Genomic DNA, 27504 nt, shown 5'->3' with positions numbered 1-27504 from the left:
TATCGCATACTTTTGAAAAAGAGCACGAACGTACCTACCCAATTTGTCTGGTCATAAATTACATCGTAAGTATGTGTAATAATATAACTGTGCGATTAATATGATTGTCAATTACTCAAACCAACGTACTCACATGAAAAAAATTAAATGACTATCAAGTGACAATAAATATCTGGCGCGTGTTTGATGAATCGCCTGCATCCATTCACAACAACATAATATCAGAATATCTCATTGTCGTATATATTATAGCTGCCAAAGACTATAAGCAGTTCATCCTGCGCGGTGACAAAACCGACTGTGTTCATTGGCCACATTGTACGAAATAATAAGCGCCAAAATTGTTGATGTGCAACGGCGTGTGTTAAGATTCTGATTCAACTGTTAAACTAGTACGCTGTAAATTCACGAATGAACGCTCGTATTATGAGAACACCACACTAAGTTAGTTCCTAAACATTACTACGCATTGTCAGAATATTACACACCGCATTTACTACTATACTCGTGAGAACTTCTAGAACTATTAAAAAACTTCTCGCTAACTTCGCGAAAACGATAAGTGAACTATAAATAAATACCTATATATATAGACTAGATCCCGCAGTCTGCCGATGGGCTACGACCGATCGTTACCACTAATTTTTTGCTGACACGGCTCGAAAAAGGTGCAGTTATGATGTTAACTATGCGTGCAATCAATGCAGTGCATCTGAAGTCTTGACATCGGTAATGCTTTGTCTGGGGAGGGTGTGGCGGGCGTTTACAATTTTTATTAATACAACCATCGGTGCTAAGTTGCGGAAGGGTACTCGTCGACGTCTCGCATTAATCAACTTGACTTTTTTAAACTTTAAACACCTACATAAATATGGACCCAAGGGGCGACCCGTCCATCGTCTTCCTTAAATACTTTAATGGTGTGTAACCACAGCTCGGAATAATTCGTTAAGTATACAAAAGATACCTGCTGTGTAGTAGATACTCTACATAGTACATACCACGTGCGCATACAATGACAAAAACACCTGGCTCTTGAGTTATTTGTAATAATTTAGTCTTCAATACGTAATACCTACTTAAGTATATAATGACACGAAACATAAAATTATACGACAGCTTTGAGGGTCGTGTGCGGTTGGATTACGAGTGATTTAATTGCACTGCGATTAATACATCATCGTTTGAATACGTTTTATTACTACCGAACATGTAATTTCCTTAAATACAGGATGTCCCGTGAGGATATACCCATTGGCCGTAGAGGGGGCTCGCCGCCCGGACAAAAACCAGTTTTTGACCGTTTTACCTATAAAATAAAAAAATTATTAAAAAATCATGAGATTAATGAAAGTAAAATGTTTAAAAGACAAGATGTTCACAAAAATAAACTATAAAATGGCTGTCTCCAATTGTTTCAAAAATAAAAATATATTAATAACTTTTTTAACTTGTTTACCAAACAATGTAATTAAATTGAAAAATAAAATAAGTGTAGTCCTTGTCTCTGCGAGGCTAATAAAAAGACAAACAGATTTATGATATATATTTATCATCTCAGGAGATATCGCAATGGGTAAATCCTTGCGGGACACGCTGTACAGGTAGGTAGGTAGGTACATAATATGTGGGGAATATACAACATAATATGGTGGTTGGTCAAACTAAAAGTTAAAAAACATAGCACATTGCAATATTGATGTCGTTTATTCTATGTTAATAATATTAAAATATCTCATGTTACCCGAAACACGGCTCGAATTAATTATAATACATACATAAACCGCATGATATATACTGATTACACAATTTAATGGCATCGGAAACAACCGAGGCTACTGAGGGATACAATCATTCAGCTAAAAATTCTGTGTTTTAAATTTTTAAAGTGCACGCTTAATTGCATTACTCGTAGTCATAAAATCTGATTTCTATCATGCCCTATAAAACATTAACTCGATTTAGACGTTTTATTGGCGGCAACAAAAAAACGGCGCGCGTGGTCGGTCGTACGACTGAAAAATACATATTATTATAAAAAAATTCGTTCGCTCTACGAGTCGTTGTGTTTGGTTAAAGGTATATGTGTGCAACGTGTATACCAATATTGGTGCAGATCACAAAGTCACGTCGTACCACGCCGGTATAGGTATGTACAAACACGCGTCGTGCCCGCACAGCGACCGATTGGGGAATTGTTTTTTTTGCTCGCGGAAAACTCTTCGATTCTGGTCATCTGCAGATTAGTCTATATCTACCCCACATATATACAGGACGGGCTGCCGTGTTTTCGCATTTTCTCGGAATAGTGCACGGTAAAATGCATGGTGGCTCACACCGTATAATATACATATGAGTATAATAATATATTGTCGCATGAAAGTTTTTTTACCCGGAAACGTTTCCGGTACCATGTTTAAATACGATCACTTCCTCTCTCTCTCTCTCTACCTCTCGCTCACTCACTACGCATATAAATATTATTATACCTATACCCTTCATAGATAGAAAAACACCACAAGCAAATAATAACGATATGTATATAGTGCGGTACACACGGCAATTGTTTCGATTGGTAATCCTATATAGTTCGCAATATAGGTGTATAATAGATAGGTTTATGATATAATGAGGCGTACCACGCGTTTAATATACATTTTGCTCATCACCAAACGGAGACGAGGATGGTTCGTCATCATTCCGCATCCGCGGTCTCGCCTTAGTGTTATCTACCTAGGCATGTGGGAAAAAAAAAATAATAATAATAATAGTAATAAAAATAGCTCTCAAAAAATGTGAGTGATGCATTATATTATATATTATATTGTGTTTTTATCCTTGGTGCTAAAATCCACAAGGGACGACGGGGAAAAAAAATCGTGTTTCGTCGTAGACCTAAAAAAAACTTTTCGTTTTGCTACATATAATATGGCATAATAATATATCGTATATACGAGTACATATTTTTTTTTTAAGCTCGAAACCGCCGTAACACCTTCGTCACACGCGAGGCAACATGTCACGCGTATACCACCCTCGTTATATCATATTATTTAACAAGTTTAGTCCCGTCGGCCTTGTCCAACTGCGATAAACGAAAAAAAAACCTTTTTGCCCGACCGAATTCCAACTCAACCGAACGTGTGTGATTTAGAACATTATATTATAATGTAAACATCTAACGGCTCCAAACAATAATACTATACACATGCACAGTGGGCAGACGAATACTGTGTATAATAATATACAATATTACAGTATATAGGGTTAAACAGTGGTGAATTTAAATCGAAATTCAATCGAGTTATTTAACTGCCAAAGACACCATAGCTCTTAATGATGGATTTAAATAAATTAAATAATATTATTTGGTCTAGTACAATATTATCTCGAACAATGTTAAAAAAATAAATGAATGAATATTAATTACCTACTTCTTCTTGTTTTGCAGATTTCTGTTATTCGACAAGAGATTTGGCCACTCATCACAATCTTCCTACAGTTCTCCCAATCTTGAATTACATTTCTCTAGTTGTTCACTCCTAAACTTTCCCAGTCCATTTAAACCACATCTTACTACGTTTTTTGAACCACCTCGGTATCTCTTCCCTTTTTGTTTCCAGGTCATCGATGGTTTAGTTATGATCATTTAGCTGGCTAAATTCTAGCCCATTATATTATGCCCAAGCAATCGTGTGCTATGACCTTTTATAACATTTTTTACAGGATGCACCTCTCCTCTGTTTACTCTTGTGACTCTTTATTGAGATTTATTTGTTTCTCCTCCATATACCAGTGTTTCAATCTAATTTTTTTTCACGTATCATCTGCTGAATATTGTATTTTTAAACTTTTAAAGGTACTATGTCTTCGACGTTCTGTCATACTGGTAGTCGTTCATGATTACCATCCGTAGATAAGAGTGGATTTTATTATCGTTACGTATGGTATCTAGACTTGATTGACTTTGAATGTATTTTTGACTTGATAAATATGATAGCGTAAAGGACACTCGCTCAGCTTCCACACTCCAATTTCACGTGACCAGTGGTTTTTTGTATTCAAAATCATGCCGAGGTATTGAAACTTGTTTCAATTTCATGTGTTTATTCTTCTGAATAATTGTCGTTCATTCTGTTGTTCAATAATTCTTATAGTTTTGGTTTTATCCCCGCTAACTTTTAATTATATTTTCCCACAGGTTCCTCTAGACTCTTAAAATCACTCAGACGAAGTGCTGGGAGTTTGGCGGACCGTCTATCGTTTGTGAATAATAATTCCAGAGGATATATATTATTACGTTTGATCTATATTGCTCTATTCTGATATATGCACGTAGTATTAATCAGGCATTATGTATTTAAACATGTATTGATTGAAGTTCGAGTGAGGCGTCCATACCGTATTTCCCAGGCTCAATTAAGGGATCCGAACGGGTGGTGAAGCTTGGCTTGTCGATCAGGCAAACGCATGGCCTTTACATTTATAATATAATATAGGAATCTAACTGACTAAATAGATTATTCAGAACGTAAAATTTGATTAGTTATGTGTTTGTAAAATAGAGACACAGTGCATGCGGGTATAGCATCCTCTTAACAATATACAATACAAAAAAAGATGGTTTATATTTGTCGAGAGTTTGTACTTCTGCAGTAACTATTCTCTATAAATAAAATAATGAAAAAATCCAAGTTTTTAAAAATATGTTGTTTATATAGGTATAGGTACTTCTAAATTCCAAAAATCAAAATGTTTAATAAAATAATTAAGGAGTATAATTAAGTGAAGGATGCTTAGTGTTTTTATTTTTTCCTATCTACCCCTCCCCCATCTTATCACTCATCTCAACATTTGTTTTATTACTAATACTCAATTAACGTTTTCTCGTACAAACTTAAACGATAACATTACTAATAATATTTTGGGTAATGGGTAGGAAGAGCGGTACAGTTAAGCCTCGATAATTCAAACGTCTATAAATCGAATTTTCGATAATACAAAGGAATATCTTCGCCCCTGCATTTCAATAAATACATAATTTTTTCTATAACTCGATTTTTTGTCCGCCCCCAACCGATTCGAGTTATCAAGATTTCATTGTATATCCAATTTTACGAATTTTTTACTGTTACCAATACATATGATGGCTCACGAAAATAGAAACTGTCTGTGCGCTCATATTTTGATAAAATATATAATAATATCTACTCGTCGGCGTTACCCACTATATAATATTGTATTGTGCGTCGAAACGTATTGTCACTGATGTTTTATGTTTCCTTTGCTTTTAGGATACCAATTCAATATCAAATTCGACAAACAACGGGACACCGGAAAATGACGAGTACGAGGACGACGGAGATGTCGCTTTGACAGCGCTGCCGCTGTTCTGCATTGGTAAGTCTAACGCAGCACAAATCACGTCGGTGGTATATAAGGCAACGCCAATCTATATGAACGACATAATCTTAATAACGGTGGATACGAAATAAATTATTATGAAATATGTCACGCCGCGTTCCCCCGCAGATGAGTTTTCAATAAATATAATATTATTGTTCGTACAACGTTATTAAAAATGACAAATCATTGCAGTAGGTACCTAGTCCACTCGGAAAAATTCTCGCGGGGGTGCAGGACAATGTCTGCTATTATTATTATTGCTGCATAATGTTATAATAATTTCATATTATATAAACGGAAATCGCAAAATATTTTAATTTCGTATAATGCGTACCCTCGTGCGTACCGTAGTAGTAGTGGGAGTAGTCACAGTAGAAAAACGATATTTTCCACTTCGAAGAAAATTTATAAATCATAAATAATATTATGCATTAATAAGTAATCATTAATTATATGTTCCTATATACCCAGTGGGAATTGAGAAATTTTTACATTTTATTCGTTTCTATGGTGATAAATAAAGCGTTATGCAAAATCAGTTAGAAAATAAAAATATCCATACCTAGCCAAAAAAATATTTATATTAACATTTTTTGCAATCCTTATGTTATTTTAACATTCATCGAGTGTACTCATAGGTATTAACCATATTTCAAAATAGATACTTAAAATCTATTCTCATCATCTCGTTATACTTAATCCGTTTTAATAAATGTGCCGGCCTATTGTGTAAAGTCTATGGTGACACAAATATAAATCATACTATACAAATATCGAAATAATTATACCTTTGACAACGCTCAGTGTTTAAAAACAACAAACTATTAAATCACTTATAAGTTATAACCATAACAATACTAACTTATAGGTACATTAATATGGGATTTTGACGTGGAAATTTGCTCTATTTTCCCGTTATTTTAAAGTTCGATATTTTTTTAATACACTCCATTCATAAAAATTATTTCAACAGATGGGATTTTGTCATTATCTCTTTGATATATTATTTAGATCAAAAACAACAACAAATAATAAAAAAAATATTTATAACACCGCCGCTAGATAAATATATTAAAATAAATACCTACCTATATTCAACAGAATTTGTAAAAGATTAACCAATCGGTGATGGTATAATAGACGTATAGTTTTGGTTGTACTTAAAACTGATTTTGTTGAGACTTGGTTTTGGATAAAAAAAATCTTCGTTTTTTCGTTGTCTTATTCTGAAAAAACCTTTGATAAAGATTACTTTAAAAAAATACTGGGAAATTTCTCACTCACCCCACAGCACAAAATAAATACGATTATCTACCAGAAACATATCCATTGAAGTTGACGATCGCTACTAACAAGAAAATATCTTCTAAAACAAAACAAAATAATAAATGTAAAAAGAAAAAATATCGTAAAACCAATATACATTCATCGTTCTGCTCAGAATCTAATATCACTATTTATTGTATTTGTACTTTATGCTTTTATAAAAATCCTAAGATTTACCGACTACACTTTAATAGGACAACATTTTCAAAACTCGAATTTTTACTGTTCGATCCCAAAAAACCATAATATAGGAAATAAGAAATAGTTAAAACAAACGTCAAAATATTTTTTTTACATCGCGTTTCAAATACATATAGGTAAGGTACCTACCGGTTTCAGTAGTAAAATTTAAAAATATTCTGTGTAACAATCGAACTTTATACGTAAGTACCTGTTCGTGTTTTCCAGGATCGTTTCTAATCGTCGTTATATTCTTGTCGATCGCCGGAAACGTGCTGGTGTGCATGGCCATCTACACCGACAGGGGATTGCGAAGGATTGGCAACCTGTTCCTGGCCTCACTGGCGATCGCTGACCTATTTGTCGGGGCGTTGGTCATGACGTTCGCGCTGGTAAACGACCTGCAGGGATACTGGATGTTCGGCGCCAAGTTCTGTGACATATGGACTGCCATAGACGTGATGTGCTCCACCGCGTCCATACTCAACCTATGCGCCATATCACTCGACAGATACATTCACATCAAAGACCCACTGAGGCAAGTATATAGTGACTTAAATACCTGCAGGATTTGACCAGATTATATTGTATATATTATTTTTTTAACGTGGCAAAAACTAATAATACATATGTTTTCAAGTTTCGACCTTCCCTGTTAGAATAAAATATGTACATATGCACCTAATATAATTATTCATAATATCTATGTATATTCTTTCATCCAGATATTATATACTATAACTAGCTATAAAATCCTACTTAATTCGTGAAAAAATGAACGAAATATATCAAATACGGCATTATTACGGTGTATCCCAGTTTTAGTGTACCTCAGTCCAGATATTATAGCTCCTGGTATATTTTCAAACTTGGTTGAAACCACTCTCTAAACTTACCTAATGTCTCTGAAAATAATCTCTAAAATTCTCGTCAATCTCGGTCGAGTACTATTTGAGTCCGCATAAACTTCATAGGCAACAAACATATAGAAAAATCATTAAATAAACTCTCATAATAATTGTTTTAAGATATAATTTGCTTTAACCGAAAAATGCCCAAGTATCCAATGGCAACCATTTATTCAAAATACCTAAAGGTACTTACTAATTTGTATTAATTTTTTCTATTACTATAATAATATATAACCAATGGCAACCATTTATAAAAATAAAAAATTACATTTCCATCGTAAATATTAAAATCTTAGAGTGATCACTAATGCGAATTTTGAAAAATTCATTTTTAACGCACCGCTACAGTATGGTTCGAAGATACAATGACAATTTCAAGACTCTTATTATTGCTGTCTTATTTTATGCTCTAAGTTTGCCCGTGAAAATTAAATAATACAAGTGGATTTACCATGCATTCAATCGCCATTAAACTGTAAACTACACATATTTTTAACACGGTGATTAGGGAAGTTTTGACCAAACACAAAATACATGTCTATAGTAAATTATTATATTCAATTATTACAACTGTTAGTTTTCTGTAACCAATGGCAACCCTATACAAACAAAAAAAAAATTGTTTTTTGTTAGTCAACAAATCTCTGTGCGAGCCTCTCGTTGAAATACAAATTTTGGAAAAACTTTTCTTATAGTACGTTCTTACATGATTGTATACCTACGAAGGTACCATGTCAGGACATCGTCTAACGTCTTTCATGTATACAAGTTACAATAGTATTACTTTTTTATAATTAAAAAAAATATTAGAATACTATTACACGTTATAATTCATAATAATGTCAGTCATTGATTGTTTGATCACTATGTTGCGATAAACTGTTTTTTTCACCAAGGATACGTCTATTCACGACGTATATTATTATCCTCCTACCCCCCCCCCCCCCCCCATGAAAATCACTATTGAATATACATACTCGACTTAGACTGCTATTTATCGTGATAATCGCGCAGTATTAAACGTATAGATACCTATGTGATACTATATATTGTAAAACCGGTAACGGTGGTTCATCGATATCGCAAATCCACGTCCACAATAATATATAAATCCCGCACAAATTGGTTCGCGCCAAATAGGATACACCTCTGCAGTACTTGGCACAGCCATATAAATATATTCAACTGTTTCCGTTTTACTGCGTACCTATATATATATTTGGTTTTGATTCCCCAAAATCCTTATACAACTACTACTTGGGTACGACTTGGGTATAATAAGGGCTTACGATATTATTATTGTCTCGGAAGTTAAAACGACAATGACATTTGCTTATTGGATGAGCCGCAGCAACGACTGTTTTATCGCACGCATGTAATTTCTATATTATTGTATATTTTTCTTTGTCGGGATAAATGTTATTATTATATTTTTAAATTATACTATGTATTATGTATTGAAATATTGGATACAATAATTCTATCGTATAATCTAGGTAAAAAAAAAAAATTACAAGTCTATATTCCACCTTTTTTTTTCTAAGAACAAATACATATAATAATGATAAAGAAATGTAAACGAATAATTTTATATTCTTAAATGCTTTAAAATGAAAAATATGGTTCCTAATAAAAATCAGTTGGTATATAATACACGGGTTAGGTACAATAAATGATTTGTACGTACAGTTTTTGTATTCTTTGCAACAAATTTGAAGAACCCGTGTAAATGTAATTTCTAATATTTAGGTTATGACAATTTTACAGGTCCGTTTTCAAATTAATCATAATATACATATAATGACGCAATTATTTGGAAACAATATTAAAATTGAATGTCGAGTGCTTTTACTTTTTAATAATCAAGTCGTTAACGTTATTGTGAGAATACACTTGAGTATACAAGAATGAAATGTTGTAAATTAAACTACTGTTAATTTAAAACAATGTAACGTCGGCAATTATGACTAAATGTGTTGTAAAAAAAAACCACGTTCATTTTGCTAAAAGTTCGAAAATAATAATAGTAGGTATGTAAAAATATAATTTTTTATACTATAATATACTTTATTATATACGTACCTATAATATAATTATTTTTTTTATAAACTGACGTAGGTAACAAAAATAATTAATAGATTTCGGGTGCGAAAAATCTACGAAAAACAAAATATTACACTAACTACCAACTAAAAAAATATGTTGAAATATTCTAAAACTTTTTTAACCTGTTAAATATGTACCGGTAAATTTAACGTGCAGCTTCAGATAAACTTCAAGATGAACTTTAAGAACTTGCTAAGCTTAATTTAAGGAAAAATTATCTCAGAAGTAGTTTTTATACTTTATGAATGGCCTATGGGCTTGAGTGTAAAGTAATTCAACTTATATACTTACAGTGCATTTTAAAACGAGTAAATTATTATGTATAATTAGTAAAGTAACCAACACTTTAATCCAATTAGTTAAAATAACGAAAAAAAATTATGTCAAGTACTTAAATCTAAGACCCATTGCAGTTGTAATATCAATAATTTTCTACTACAGGTTAGAATATTGTTGTTTTAATAGCTTTCAAAACATTTGATTGATTATAATCTCTTTAATTTTGTAGTTCTATAATATTATTATAATCTCGGTGTATATATTATATGATTTTCCGCAAAATTAAAAAGTGCGATATTAATATTTCAACATCGATGTTATTGTATTGAAATAAACAAAATTATTAACAATTTCAATGAAATAATGCGTCGTTTAAAATAACGCACGTGGGAATACATTTTTAATATTTAACTTTGAATTCCGTGCGTTTTGCTACATAAAAATCGATGTATAACTAGCGCGGGTACAATGTAAATCGTGGCGGAATGTTCGTGCCATTTTATGCGAACGGATTTTAGAACAAAAGTGTACTAACCTACCTACCTACACATAAAAGTTATACGATCGTTAAATTTGATTGACGACTGGTAACAGTATGTAACATAATCGAAAGCCACAGGTTTACTCATGACTTGCTTAATCATATTGACGTGTTAAAATTCAACGCCGGTTCCCAAGTATATCGAGGGCGAAGCACGGGGTGGATAACATTGATTTGAACCCAATTACGCGGGAAAGTTGATGAACGGACGTGACGGGCATATAGTAACCTCCCCGGTGTAGTTCGCTTTAGAGATAGTGAAATTAAATTGGAAAAAGTGGTTGCCATTTTGACCTAAAATATATATATATTTTTTTTTTTACTTTATCGTTGAAGCGATATACAGTGTACGAGCACAATATAAAGTCTAATCTCTCTGGTGGAATTCGTTTGAGAACAGCAGCTGTCGCTGTCGTGTACCGTAATAGTGCTTTCATCGAGTGTCGAATCGACAATAAATTACTGATAATAATGATAAGTTTTTAATAACAACATTACGTATTATTTTGTTATTTAATATTATTATGTCGACTGTTTTCGGAAAATATTTCCAATCAGGACATGTCAAACTCGTGGCCGCTTCCCTAGAACTCTAAACCTTATACCTAAATAAGTTTACCGACCTCCTTTTAGTTAATAAAAATGGCGTGTATCATTAAAATATGTTAATTTTGTCTTTATTCATTATTACGTACACTATATTGTAGTTATATGCATTCAAATTATATGTATGTATGACGTATGGTATGTATACCTACTTTAAAATCACATTTGGTTTTGTCAATAAATAAGTTTTCCCTCCTCGTGTGAATATTTCAAACGCAAAAAATGGATTTTTAGATAATTTTTTCTTATTTTTCCACTTACAGATTGTCAGTATATCTGTGTTTTTTTTTTTTTTAAACGAATAAGAAAGAAAATTTATATATTTTCTTCTATTCAGTATTTCGGTCCGGACAATATTCTGAAATTGACATGGCTGGATTTAGATAAACCGCATTATCGCTTGTTTATTATTATATTCCAATAATAATACTATAGGTACCTACCTATATAATATTATAATCAATGACTGAATTGCGATTCCGAAATGTAAATGCGACACACACACACACACACACACACACACACACTGCTGCAACTATGGTGGTAATATTATAATATGTAAATCTGAAATCGAACACTATATTATTATTGTAATAGCTTATGTAAACAAGATTATTATCACGGAGTTCCATAATATAATACATTGAAAATGTAAAACGAAATATTATTATTTCATCAGACGATGTATTTTTTGACGTAGGTGCACACCCCGGCGTGACGCGTATAATAATTAGTATTAAATCGCCCTAGCGTCACACATATTATTATATTATATTATTCTGTTTATCACAATTATTATTTATTCCGGTCGACCTGAAAACAAAATCCCGACGGTTTGCCAACCGAATTCAAAAGTTCACTCTTGTTCCGAGTGACCGCTATAATTTTGTTTGCCGTAGTTTCAAAACATACATACACATACTACACATATATGGGTACCGTTCGTCGCCCGAGCCAGTTTTTCCCGTTAAACGCGACCCCAAGCCACAAAACACCCCTCCTTTGCGGTCGTCACCGCCGCGCAGCATGCATAACAATATAATATAATAATATACGTTTAAAAGGACGTCGCGCCGCCCTTCGCGCGTTCAACATTTAATTGCTTACCATCGACGTCGGAGGGTTTTTTCGTTTTTTTTTTTTTTTGCAACCTCGGAAAATCTAATGTCGATTTAGACGTCGTCGTCGAAGTGTACGAGCGATTTCGTACGGAATTCTCGTGACGTGAGAATATTCCGCGTTAAAACCGCGCACCGAGAGACGTCTGCAGATGTATATAATAATATACATAAATAATATATATATATATGCACCTAATTATATCTGCCTGCCTGTCTGCCTGCGGCCTTATGACATAAACGTCAAAGGTGCAAAAATGACATATCATATGTCATATCAATTGCCAATAATAAATATAATATTAATAAATCGGTTGATTTTTTCGATCTTATTAAAAAATTTTAATAATAAATTGTTAAAATATAATATAATTATACGTAGTTCTAAATTTAATATCTATATCAACCGCGGTACCCAGGTATCTACGATCTTGGCGCTTTGGTATACGATACAACTTTTTTTTTCTTATCTCATTTTGGCGCTTATGTCATCCACCGCTGCCTGCCTGCCCATCTATAGATAGTTATTATTATTATTATTATTATTGTAGTTAGGTAGTATATCTGACTGCCGCCCGGGACCCCAGACGCCGTCTCTGGAGTAAACGCCGTGCCATTCGTATACGACGCCGTTTGCATTTTAAAGACGTCCCCTCGCCGCCCTTATAATCCTCGAAATTGCAAACGTTCTTCCGCGACGACCCTCGCCCGCGGAATAAGCTCGCGAGGCTTAGGAATTTCTGTGCGTCCGGTTTCAATATATTCTGCAATTTTTGTTTCTTCGAAACCATCGCCGACATCTCTGCAGGATCGTTGTGGAATTATTACAATTTACCTACGACGTACAATATATTATTCTTTTTGTATATTTTAGTGCCAGTCCAGCAAAGCGTCGTGTGATCAATGCCCATTATTACGTCATGATGACGTAAATAATAATATGACGTAATATAATATTATAATGTATTGTTATTTTGTACACGAAAAAATCCATAGACAACCTTCAGACGTGCACTGTCGAGTGTACTATTATAACAGGGATGGGCAACTGGCGGCCCGCGTACCGTTTTTCACTGGCCCGTGCTACATTTCAATGTTTGGTTTATACAAATATAAAATGTTAAGAATTTTCTGTATTTTATTTTATTGTGTTTATAAAATTATTAAAATCGATAAATTGTTTATCGTAAAACGTAAATTCTTATCTGGTATTGAACTATTAAATGTAAATAATATTATATTATTTATAGGGGTTTAGTTAATGTTAGGTTTTTTTTTGCTTCCGATGTTCTCTGGTCTGCTAGATTTTTGCGCATTCAAAATTGGCCCCCTAGTGGCATTGAGTTGCCCATCCCTGCTATATAATACACTCCTATATTGTATTATTATTGTTGTATTATATTTCCGACAATACGTTTTCCGGAAAAGCACAATATTATAACATTATACATGCACATAACAATATATATAATATTATTATACGATTATGTCGTTATTAGACCTGCAGTGTGTGTGTGCCGTGTACATATAAATATTATGTATATGCGACGTCCATAGATGTCTGACGGTATATAAAAGGCTATGCTGTGGAAATGGTAAAACGGAGCAGACTTCAAAGGCCCGTTTTAAATGTGTACGCTTCAATCGTATTCCACCGAAGCACAATCTGAATATTACATACGACGATATTTGCGAATGTACATCGCGTTTAGCTTTTATTCTGCTGTTATTATAATAACAACAATATATTTTACGCAGGTTTATCATACACACGATAATAGCCGGAAGGATTTTTTATTCATTTATTTTTATTATTTTTTTAACGTTTTTATTCCTTCGGTTTTCAGTTCCTTTAACTATGAGCCATAAATAAATAAATATAATAGTCATACAGTAGAGAAATGTTAACATTGTCCGGGAATCGAGCACAATGAACAAAGGTCAACCGGGTCAACACAGTTGTAGGACACGATTCAATAATTAACTGGAATAATAAAATTAGTATATTTCTAAATTAGAAAGCGTAAGAAATAACATACCAGGCGTAAGCCAATTGCGATACACTAGTGATTACCACAAATATATACTACTATACTAGATGCCCGACTTCATATTCTACTCTGTATTGGGTTTTTGAAGCCAAAGGTTGGGCAATTTTTACAATCTGTTAAATGTTATAGTATATAATAGATAGAAGATTGGTAACATAGATTTGTTAACATTTCCCAACCATATAGGTTAGGAACCCTAACCTAACCTAACCTAACCGTTAGGGTATAGGACAATTGGCTTCAAGTACCTATGGTCCCCGAGTCGGGCATCTAGTATAATAGTATATATATATCTGTGGTGATTACTCAGATTAGTCAGTAGTGCCGTTTTTAAATGTGTGCACTCCAATCGTGTTCCACCGAAGCACAATCTGAATATTACATACGACGATACTTGCGAATGTACATCGCGTTTAGCTTTTATTCGCTGCTGCTGCTGTTATTATAATAATAACAATATATATATATTTTTTAACGTTTTTATTCCTTCGGTTTTCAGTTCCTTTAACTATAAGCTATATCTACAACTATTCCACGAATAAACTGGCCCCTTGCGTATTTTAAATATTCTAAGACTTGTTTATTATCGTGCACACTATACCTATACATCATGACAGGAGCGTGCAGTGCTTTAAATAGGTTAAGCTGCTAAAAAGCATTTGGTTTCACGATGAAACGTTCTTTTTTCAGAACGGTAAATGAATCGCGTGTGAATAAAATTCACATATGGGTTTGTTTGGTTTTTTTCAAATGTCTAACCGATGATAATTTTTATGGGTTTTGGTCAATTCGGTTCGATCACATGGTCTATTAATCTATAGCGCAGTAGAAGGATGACCGTGTGAATATTAGTTTAATAGACCTATAAACTAATGGACAGCGCTTGGAGAGAGAGGTCAGGGGTACGATATAGAGTAAAAGAGAAAAAGGGAACGTGGGGGAAATACAGTGTTAGTTTCATAGGTCTATGCGATTACTACTATCTATGTTCTTTCTCTCTTTCTTCTTTCTTTCTTTCATAATATGATTCCCGTGCATTGAGAGCAGGGTAGAATGGAATGCGCTGTCCATTAGCTTATAGGTCTATGGTTTAATATAGTTTAAAATATTAATAAGTATAATACGCCTATTAGGCATGAGTTTATTTTTTACGGTTACAGTAAATATACACAATTTAATGTAATATGATTTATTAATGTGTATCATTTATGATGGAAAAACGGCAACAACTCTGAACAATGTCCAATTTTAATAGTCATACAGTAGGGAAATGTTTACATTGTCCGGGAATCGAGCACAATGAACAAAGGTCAGTGGCCCGCACAGTTGTAGAACACGATTCAAATTAACTGGAATAATTAAATTAGCATATTTCTATAATATGGAAAAAAGCGTAAGAAATTACATATCTGGTGTAAGCTAACTGCGATACATTAGTGATTAGTCTCATATTAAGGAATTAGAAAAGGCGAATATTGAAAATGTTGTTTCAAAATTTCAGTTTTGTTGTAGGTATTATTTCATTTTTATCAACTCTTAGAACATCCACACGCAGGTTTTACTCTATTAAAAATACATGCTAGAATTTTCACTTAAATTTCGCACCTAATGTTCTTATTTTTTATCACTTTTTTCGTCCCAACCCAACCTACTAAATTACAGATTTATCTTTTTCAGAATTAATTATTCGTTGATTGCAATAGACGGACTGCGTTTTTTTTAACATTTATTTTAAATATTATTTTTGGGTATTTCCTGACATAAATATATTATTTCTTAAATTATTTACTTTCCATAATATTATAATTTTTATAATTTTTGTCATAGGTTAAACTAATATAAATTTTTTCTTATTAGGGGTTTCTGTTTACCCTGCGTATTAACGTAACTATATTTACGTGGTTTATATTAGAAAAGTTTATGAAACACTTTTTAATTTTTTTGTTGGAGGCAACTATATACGAGTTAGTTGAATATTATACCCGTTGCTTTTTTTCTAATGTGATTTTATAATCAGAACTTTGCGATAAATATTATTGTTATTACAGTTTTCCAATGCAAGTACAATAAAACTTTCAGAAAACCCTAGAGGTTTTTTGTTCCGTAGAACACATACACTGCTCGTTGATTTAATTTTCTTATCGGAGATCTGCAGTATCATCCATACCAGCTCCATACCAGCTGCTATGACTTTTTTCGGCGTAATCTAAAAACTACATTATTTTTTCTGCTTAAAGATGGACTACAATTCTTCTAAAGTACATTAATTTTGAATCAATAAATATAAATGCAGCAAAAAAATACTTTTATGTCTGTAGAAAGCTACATTAAACTACGGAATTATTTCCGTATTTAGTTTTGCTCTGAGGCTCTCAAATCCTGAGGACTATATTCGTCTATAATAGCGTGTCCCACACCAGCGCGATTAAAATACATTTACCATTCGTCGAATAATATGTTGAGTTAATTTTTTAGTACCATTATAATACGGCATATCGATATCATAAATAAAAAATATATATTTCACTGCCCATCGTTATATTTTCGAGTGAGATATAATAAATTATATTTAATTTTTATAATTATTATATTTCAGCGTAGGCATATACAGGTGGTTCTATGCGTTCAGATGCGGTATAATTCGATTAACATATTGTGGTAAAACGTATATTTTATTACAATAACAGTTATTTACAATACAACAGACACTCGACTTGGACAATTTTTAACATTCAAAATTTCGTAATATTTTAGGTATACCCATCTTTACGGCTTTGTCGGTGGTAATTATTATTTATTTCAGTGATATAGTTGCCACGCCATCTGTTCGTTCAAAATAGAACCGTCACGGTAAACGTATTGTTATTCGCTATGTTACGGTTATATATTTTTTTTTTACAAAATAATAATAGTACCTAATACCTATGCTCTAAATCAACCAGTATTTGAGAGTGAAATATTACTTTTTTATCATAATACGTGATGCTATCACCATCGCGTGCTTACATTATTCTGGTATTTCAGCTATATATACGTACAATTTGTAGATTATCCGTTTCTCTTAAATTCAAAAAATAAAACAAAATTAGTACGTCTGAAAATGTTTTTCTTAGGTTTTTTTAAAATAATTTTTAGTGCTTTTCCTAGAAATGTTGATGGTTCTTTTATTTTTTTTAGTGTTTTATAGAACTACTAAATCTTAAGTCTGTTCGTAGTATATTGCGATAAGGTTGCGTTGGCTGAGAGATAATTCACTGAATTTTTTTACGACTGCAAAAGGTCGCATCACCCGCATACGAAGAATGGTTAACGAGAAACAACGTGGTTAAGTTAGGTTACATAATATTAGCATCTCGGTTAATTTTCTAGTTCAATATACCAAAACAAAAAAGTACAAATATATTCAAATCCTGAACAATCAACACTTTAAACCTTATTAAGTTACTCAGAAGACTCTTCGAGGAGACGGTTCAAATAAACATCCATTTTTTTTTCATAGTTTTCTGTGTACAGATTTATATGAAAAACCTAGGTTATGTTCCTGGATGTTTTCTACGACAAAAAACAAATGTTAATGATCTATGAAGTGTACGAGTTAAATTAGTATTAAATACAGGTAATATTTGTTCTTCGATGTTGAAATTATGACGATGTTTAAATATTTATGACTTGTTTTTGATATTATGTAGTTGTATGGAATTTAATGTAGATGAAAGCAAAAGGATTTTTCAAATGATTTCATCTAAAGATTCTAGGTAATCAGACAATCCGTATAAGACATCAAAAGGTATTCATATTATATGAACTAAGTAAGAGCGCTATATTCTGGTGCATATCACCTACTATGGTGGAATTTATAATTTTTTCAGGTAAAAAATCATACCGGAGAAATTTACATCTAACAAATGGCGGTATATATACCTATACATTTCCGCCAAAAGTTTTCCCACCTTTTTTTATGAAATTAACCAAGTTTACGCATTTCCATCAAAATAACTTGTAACGCCTTCAATTCGTGTACTGTATATACATTTATATATACGGAGAAAACTCTTAATACCGGGCACTCTCGGTCACTAAAATTTCTTCCACAATTCGAAGGGGCTCACTATTATAGAAGGGTGCAATTTGTAGTTTGTATAAACGTACGATATTTGAACGTGTCTGCTACTATTAGAGTTGCTGGTTAGGTGCAGGTTAGCAGATTCATTGTATTTATATATTTGCATTTTACAATAATGATTACTTTAGATTCTGAGAAATTTTTCCGGGGAAATAAAAAAATTTTTATAGCTGTTCTTGGTATAATAAGTTTGCTGAAAATACAATAAGAATAATAAGATATTGAAAAACAGCCTATTATAAATTTTAATAAATACAAAAATACAACCTACATAAAATAAAACAATTATAATTTTCATATTGTTAGAATAATTAAGCAATAATAAGAATTCCATCCGGCGCCGTGATTGTGAATTGACAGAATACAGTATAATAATAATATTATAGCCAGTAAAATATGAAGTTAATCATTTATTTTATCATTTAAATATAACATAATTACATCAAAATAATTATCCTTATTTTCCAGGAAAATGTTTTCAAGACACAAAATCTAAAATATGCATTATTGTGAAGTCAAAAAATGTTTAATACATATTTATTACGTATTAATGATAAAAAAATTATTTTGATGTTTTACAACATTTTTAATTGGTCAACGACTTATTCGATAGAAACGAGTGTATTGGTGGTAAAGAGAAAGGTAAACTTTTAGTGTACCTTTTTATGTCCGTTACAAATGGGCAATTACCAATTTCCGTCGAAATTTAAAATCCCTCTTTTCCACCATCGCCAATTTCTACCTATATATAAAAAAAAAGGTTTAATTCTAGTTTCCGCCAATTTATCTGCTTCGATCACAATATTGTGAAACAACTAAAAATCAAAGAAAATTTATTTTTATATTTTTTAATTACAAGCAGTCTACTTCTCAATCCACATAATTCCATAATTAATATATTATTATAATAATATAAAACTTAATTTTTTTGATACCAGTTATTTTTATATTTTTTTTATTGTCATGCATATAAACCAGCATGTATAGTTAAATATTATTTAAAGTTAAAACTGTATGATTCAACATTTAAATATACCTTCAAAATAATCACATTTTTCTTTTTTTTGACAAAACATACAATATACATAGTGTATATTATTCAGTATTATTTTTAATACTGATTATTTATTATACACTATTATGAAAGCAGTAAGCTCATAAGAATGCAAAGCATTTCCTTCAAAAATATCGAATTTATTATAATAAGTATTATAAATAGACAGTCATTTTACCAAAACGGGTAGATATTATATTGGTGGAAACGGGAATCAAATATGCGCTCACACACTCACGAAGTCTCTCGCGATCTCGGCTTTGATCGACTTAACTACCCACAAATCTAACCCTGCAAATTGTACCCGCATGATTGCATGATCCGTTTACGTCGACGACATTAATGACCCATATACTGGTGTTGGCTTTGTCGTGTTACAGGTACACGACGTACTTGAACCGGAGGAACGCGCTGCTCGGCATCGCTGGCGTCTGGGCGCTGGCCGCGTTCGTGTCCGTGGTGCCCATCTGCATACTGAGCATCCACCGGCCGCCCAAGCCGGTGGTGTTCCACGCGGGCGACACCGAGTACATGCGGTGCGCGCTGGACCTGACACCCGAGTACGCCATCATATCGTCGTGCATCAGCTTCTACATACCGTGCGTGGTGATGATCGGCATCTACTGCCGGCTGTACCGGTACGCGCAGAAGCACGTGCAGAGCATCCGGGCGGTGACGCGGCCGCTGACCACGACGACGACCACGACCACCGGGGCGGCCGCGGCGTCGTCGGCCACGCTCACGGCCGTGCACCACCACACGTCGCCGTACCACGTGAGCGACCACAAGGCGGCCATCACGGTGGGCGTGATCATGGGCACGTTCCTGCTGTGCTGGGTGCCGTTCTTCTGCGTCAACATCATCGCGGCGTTCTGCAAGACGTGCATACCCGAAGCCGCGTTCAAGGTGCTCACGTGGCTCGGCTACTCCAACTCGGCGTTCAACCCGATCATCTACTCGATATTCAACACCGAGTTCCGGGACGCGTTCCGCCGCATACTCACCACCCACTACCCGGACTGGTGTTTCTGCAAGGGTTACCGGACGGTGGTGCTCAGCTCGGACGCGTCGTTCCGGCACAACCAGCGGCGGAAGCCGACCGGCGGCTGCGATTTCGTGTCGTCCGCCTCGGCCACGGCCGTCGTCGCCGCGTCCACCGTCGTCAAGCACAACGGCAAGGCCGCGGCCGCCGCGACGGCGTCCGCGCAGCAACCGGCATGCGGTGGCGCGGGCGTGCCGCCGATCGCGAGTCCGAGGTCGTCGGTGGCGTCGCTCCGCCAGTCGCGGCTCAACTCGTCCGAAAAGGTCATCATCGAAGCCGACGAGGAGATCTGACCGCCCCGCGATGGCCGGCCACCGCGCGACGACGTCATGCCTCGTTTCACCGTCGAGTATCTCGTCTGAACGACAACGCTTGTAGAAACGCACACGTGCAGCTATACAATATTATTCGGTTACAATAATATTATAATAATAATATGATGTAATAATGTGTAAATTGTTATTCGTCCATAAATCATTATATTGCATACAAATAATATGACATCATAATCCCTCATCCCGCGGTCCGGTCACGGTCTACGCGGTAACCGGTAACCGAACAGGAACCGTAATTTAAATTTACCCTTAAAGTACATTAAACATCTTGCGCCAAACAGTGGAACAGCATATGACGCCGACCATGTGAGGTTCCGGTAGTTGGCGACAGACGTTGTAGGGAAACCCGGAACCCGCGATATTATGTTGTGAGCGGCGTCTGTCGATAGTTTTCACCGATTCGATTGGTTTTTTTTTTTACTGGTTAAGACCGGTGTACCGGTATATAAGACATCTAGACCAAATTTTCCAAGTTTTTCCCAGAACCGTACCGGAACGAAAAAAATAATACCGAAAACCTTAATCCTCTTCTCACTGCACTCATTTATCCTGTCGGCGAGTCTCACGTCTTCCATCGCCACTTCACTCTATGGGTGCCATGTATGTCACAATATAGTTTATACAATAAAGTGCCCTTTATCGGTTTCCGTCGCACATTGAAATTGCAGACCGTCCGGTTTGATATACTTATATAGGTATTGCAACAACTATAATAAAATACACCAATACAGTGGTGATAAAACGATTGGTGAAGAAGGGACTAGATCCCTGCCCAATGACCATTTTTCAATATTTAAGATCTTATATCTAGGTAAACCTATAAGATATATTTTTAACTATCAATTATACAGGAGGACAGGTCTCAAGTGCGTGTAAAAAAATCAGCCACATCTTATCTAAAAATAATTAATTTTTTTTTATCTTCAGCTACATAGACCCATTGTGTGTGGGGGAGGGGGGTTACGGTTGGAACGCGTGGTTTTTTTATGTGGGGGAAAGAATGATCGTCTAGAACCAGGGTGGTCATCCATCCGGGAGCTAGCGACGCCAGCGCACATCGTAGTGACTTAGTCTAACCACCATGACCCCTTATGATAATAATACAACTGTCACAGTGGCTGATGCCATTTTCGTCACGGTCGACTGGCGATCCACATTTGCAATAACTACAATCAGGCCCCCACATCGAATTTTGGGCACCTGTACTTAATGTCTTCGTGGGCCCTATTCAAAACTTCCAATAATGTACAACCCATTATACAAGCCATACATATGTCCCATACACGTTTTCTAGGTAATCAACGGTTAACCCACATCTTAAAATAAAAAAATTACTTAGTATATAATAATAATATATACATTTATGTCGAAAAATATTGTTTAATATAAAATAAGTATTCCCATCAAAAATTCAAAAATTACAAATTAATTTCAACGTGTCCCTAATAGATAGCCGGGCCCCTGTACTCCAGGCCCAACTGCCCACCTCCCCCCTCGTGTGGGCCCTGCCTACAACTGACATAATATTAATAATATATAGTTTAATATTTACATAATAATAATATTATCTTAACGTTTAAATATTTCACTACACGAATTTATAATAATTATCTACAGATTAAAATAGTATGCTGTACGTCAATAAACAATTTCACTGTATATTAACACGCCATTTCGGTCATGACGATTGTATTCCGACGTTCTAAAATCCATATCCATCGGGTTCGTCATGTTTGAATGACCCGTAAATTTAAGGTATGAATAATATAAATCTGTACTCTTTTTTTTTATTATTATTATTAATGTATTATATAATAAGTATGTATACTATGTGCCAAATTTTTTCTCGCATTTTACGTTGTTCACATAATATTTTGTATCATAGGTATATATAACTATGTGTTTCTGCATTCTGCAATGAGTAGTTCCTATTTTAGTCGAGATGCTCGTGCATATAAGATACGTTTTACATTTGCGTCTTTGGTCTTAGTCCATTATATTAAATATAAAACAGTATTACATATATTATGGCTACAATAATATGTCACACGACATAACGTCGATATGTTTCTCTTATAATATTTTCCTATTCGTTAAACGTTTTTAGAGATCAAAGTTTAGGTATAAGCAACCGTTTGTGCGTACATAATAAAAAAAATAGGTCTTTCATATTTTGATAGGTATCTAGTGCAAGCGTTCGGTCTTATCGTGTCATGTAAAAAACTGCTCAATTAGATAGGTACGTTATCTAAAATCCCATAAATAAATTTAAATTGAAAAACGGAGCTAAAAAAAATTTAAATCAAAGATCTGTGATCTCTTAACTGTTTTTGTTTCGAAAAAAAAAATAATAAAGGATTCTGTCTTGGACATATTTTAATACAAAAATGATAATATATACCTATGCAATTGAACGGACAATATTTTGCACATAAGAAAAACGACTTACGATAATTGACTGTTTGGTCTACGCGTATAAGATATAATATACAACTACATAGGTGCAGACCATATTATTATTAGGTTTATAATTTACTTCTGTTAAAAAAAAATGTATAGAAACTAGAGTTAACCAAGCCAGTTAAAACCAAAAGATAAAACATAAGCCACCTAAAGTCTAAACGGACACTTAGGACCTGCATGACGGCAGAAAACCTCCTTATACCTACTTTGTGAGTTATAGACACAGCGAAACGAAGGAGAGTTTCTCAAAATAATAATAATAGTTTAATGCCTGTAAGTACCTAGTATCAAACGTTTGTGTAATAGTATTATGTACGAATATGTATGTTAAATATTAAATTAAATTAGACAAGCAAAGTGCGATATTATTATAACATATGATAACGACGTTCTTAGTTCTTACCTACATTATTATAGCGTCGGGTGCCTCTATCCGTTTTAACCACGACTTAATGATTGCTATAAAAATAATTTAATTTACATAAATATAAAATGAGTATTGCTTTCGAACAAGTTTAGTTTTTATAGTCAGTTATGACCTACGTACAAGTGCTTCAGAAGGAACCTTGAAAATTTGTCGTCCGGGCGAAATATTGACCTGCAAAGATGAACGTCTGTCGGCGTACGACAATATAATATATAGATACCTATCGTATAAACTACCAAGCCTGGGGAAGTTAATGATAATTGTTAATTGAGTTAATTCGATGAAAAAAACTGAAAAAAGTTTAAAGTTAATAGTTATTCTATTTTTTTTTAACTCGGTTAAGTTAAAAGTTATAATATGGAAACTTACAATTAACTTATTAACTTAAGTAGAGTTATTTTATTTTTCAATAAATAAATTGCCAGTAATAAAAAGTAAATGTTTATGCAATATGATCATCAATATTAATTTTAATTATATTTATTATTTCATTATTTATAAATTAACGTAGGTAACTTGGATTTATTAAAAATAACTCGTTATTCATTGAGTATATATCAATAAAAAGCATTAAAATTAAAAATTAAGTTAATGAATATTACACTTTAAAAAGTTAAAATAAATATAACTTTTAACTTAACTTTTACTTTTTAAATCGTTTATGCCCTGGCTTGTAAAATACGCGTTAATGCCTGTATAAGGTATTAATACCCGCACCTTAGTTTAAAACAGTAATAATTTATTATTCAGTCGACTCTCAGTAAGACGGTCATGACTCGAAGGTCACGGGGGAAAAAAATTCGACTAACTAAAAATGTCAAGTAATCAAAATGTGTTATTGTTATTTAAAGGGGAATTTTATTTGTTCGAGATATTATCGAGGATTTTGAGATACGAAGGTTGACTGTATTATATTTTGGTTTAAACCATTGTATTCATATCTATAATGATAATATTATAGATGGGCAAACGTGTTTAAAAATCAGTATTTTTTAATAGGGCATCAAAATGTTTTTTAAAAAAATCAATCTTGTCATATTCCATAGATATTTACCATGTCCGTAGGCACATACATATAATTTTTAATACAATGAGTTTGAACGTCAAGCACTCAATTTTTGATTTTGGTGATTTTAATTTAAACTACGATATTTTAAAAATTACCCAACTCTCACACAAAAATTGTCTCATATCGGTACCATTGTTGGTTATTTCGTAATAATTACGAGATCATGTTAAAATCATGTTCGGTTTAACGTGGGGAAGAACCGAAAATGCTGTTATAGTAAAACTTTTTACTTGGGTACAAGAAAACTAATTTACACTATTAAAATAAGGTACCTTTGTCTGTGCAATATCGTTTTTCTTTTTTGATATTAATTCTATGGTATATTTTATGGATAAATTATAGTTCTCTCTTAGTAGTGAAAATATTGTTTCTTTTGTACCTAATATTATAGCCCACGTAACATTTTTTTAACAGTCAAATTTAGGATGTAAAGCAACTTATTAAGAGGTGTACCTCTACCGACTTACCTGTTGAAAATTGAAGTTTCAGAATATATACGCATTAGTGTTATTTTAGTTTAGCCTCGCGTTGTTGTCAGATTGTTTATAAAACATTATTAATTTTTTTACTTTGTTTATAAATCCCATCCAATGTGATATGTAGGTTAGGTTACAACCAAATATATTGTATGATATTGATTCTTGTGTTATTAAATTATTATTTAATTGTATTGATAAATTAGTCATTTTTTATGTATACCTACTTATTTTTTTCTTGTCAACATTTATTATTGTTGTTGTTGTTATTGTTGTTGTTTTAAACGCCATCGTAAAAATGTTCTCATTTGTACTATTATATTTTATGATTTGATGTTGTAATATTAATCTATACTACTTATACGTTTATGTTACGTTAATATAATAAATCTCGTATAAAGCAATTAAATCTACATTTTTTTTCATTATTTGTTGTCTATTTTTTTTCCGTGGAAGATCGAGTGACAAGAGAGACGTTAAATTTATTTTTTATTAACATGTTCTACAAAGATAAAATTTGAATCTGAGAAATTAAAAGTCAATATGTAACAAATTAATCAAGCACAAACTACACATAAAATGCACATTTTCTGATTCATCATCCAAATATATTTTACATTTTACTCAAAATATTTATGTGTTAAAAGTTGCTTATTTTTAACTTTTGAATATATTGTATCCTTAGGTTACTCTCTAAAGTGATTTATTTGTATCTATATTATAAAATATTCAAACAACATTAATTTAATTAATACATTTATCCAAAAAAAAGTTCATCCATCACATTTATGATGATAAGAATAAATTTGATGAGAACGAAAATACATTTTTGTTTGTTTAATAATATACAATATTATCAATATGTTATCATAATATTATAGTCAATCTTCATTGTTACCATTAAATTAGTAATAAGACAACATAAAATGTAGATGTATTAATAATAATAATAATAATAATAATAATAATAATATATTATACTGTTATGTTTAAGATATTAAATAATAATAATGAAAATAATGAAAATAATGCAATAATTAGCTGTGTGGATTATTTTAATAACTATACCTACCTACCTACCTATATTTTAACACGTCTTTTCTAGTCTAATTTATTGGAATCTAAAATATGTCCCATAAATGATTTCAATAATGTATTACACTACTCAGTTTACATCAAAATATTCATCCGTGTCATTATATTTATTTTTCGGCTACAATGGTCAATATACATAATTAATATAATATAATTATTATATATATATAGATGAGTGGTGTATCAGCGCCGTTGGTACAATACATTGTTCTGCATAGACCATAGTCAACAGGTTTTTTTAATTGCATATATTAAAAGCAAAGCTCAGTGAAGTTCTTTGAAAGAACCATTCACATAGGCGAAACTAAACACTTTTATTAAGGTAGGCTAAATGAAAAATATAAAAAAAACTTCTATTAAAAACTTTATATAGGTACTAATTTTGTTTAATGTATCATATTATATTATATAATGAATATTTCTTTACAATATAATTATTTAATTATAAATAAAAAAACTATAATAATGAATGCATTTATAATAATAAGCGATTAAAATGTTTTTTTTTTTTGTATAAAAAAAATAACACTGACGAAAATAATATTGAACGAAATTAATTCCGAGCTTAGTCATACACGGTCTTTTTGACAGGTTTGTGACTTTAAAAATACCTATAAATTCAACAAAAAATAGATAATTGTTTTAAATAGCATTCAATGATAGCTTGACTTGGACATTGAAGACATTAAAGTACACGAAATAATGTAAATTACTTACAATGAGTAATTTGAAAAATTAGAAATGTCCGGTCTTTTAGACAGCGATGCGACTAACGGGGATTAATAATAAATAAATTGTTTGAGAATGTACTAATGTGTATAATAAAAATAATCAATAGGTATCATATTTTAAATAATAATTAAAATATTTGACTTATCCTCTATCTATAAAAAAAA

The 27504-nt window shown here is 32.7% G+C and overlaps 1 protein-coding gene across 1 annotated transcript; it reads left to right on the top strand.

The window, feature by feature from the left end:
- The first annotated feature begins 1469 nt into the window (after window positions 1–1469).
- Window positions 1470–24334, top strand: LOC100166029 (dopamine receptor 1-like). The gene is made up of 3 exons (XM_016806315.2): window positions 1470–5400; window positions 7141–7450; window positions 20082–24334. The coding sequence occupies exons 2-3, from the start codon at window positions 7197–7199 to the stop codon at window positions 21034–21036; spliced, it is 1209 nt and encodes a 402-aa protein (XP_016661804.1). The 5' UTR covers window positions 1470–5400; window positions 7141–7196; the 3' UTR covers window positions 21037–24334.
- The last annotated feature ends 3170 nt before the right edge of the window (window positions 24335–27504 follow it).

This window comes from Acyrthosiphon pisum, chromosome A2 (assembly GCF_005508785.2).
Source record: "Acyrthosiphon pisum isolate AL4f chromosome A2, pea_aphid_22Mar2018_4r6ur, whole genome shotgun sequence".
NCBI lineage: Eukaryota > Metazoa > Arthropoda > Insecta > Hemiptera > Aphididae > Acyrthosiphon > Acyrthosiphon pisum.
Note: the sequence above shows the minus strand (reverse complement) of the source record. Positions and strands in the feature narration are given on the sequence as shown.

Bases quoted from the DNA above. Each gene is read 5' to 3' on its own strand.
- LOC100166029 (XM_016806315.2), top strand. From the start codon at position 7,197: ATGGCCATCTACACCGACAGGGGATTGCGAAGGATTGGCAACCTGTTC. The intron at 7,451-20,081 runs GCAAGTATATAG...GTCGTGTTACAG, and splicing joins CACATCAAAGACCCACTGAG to GTACACGACGTACTTGAACC.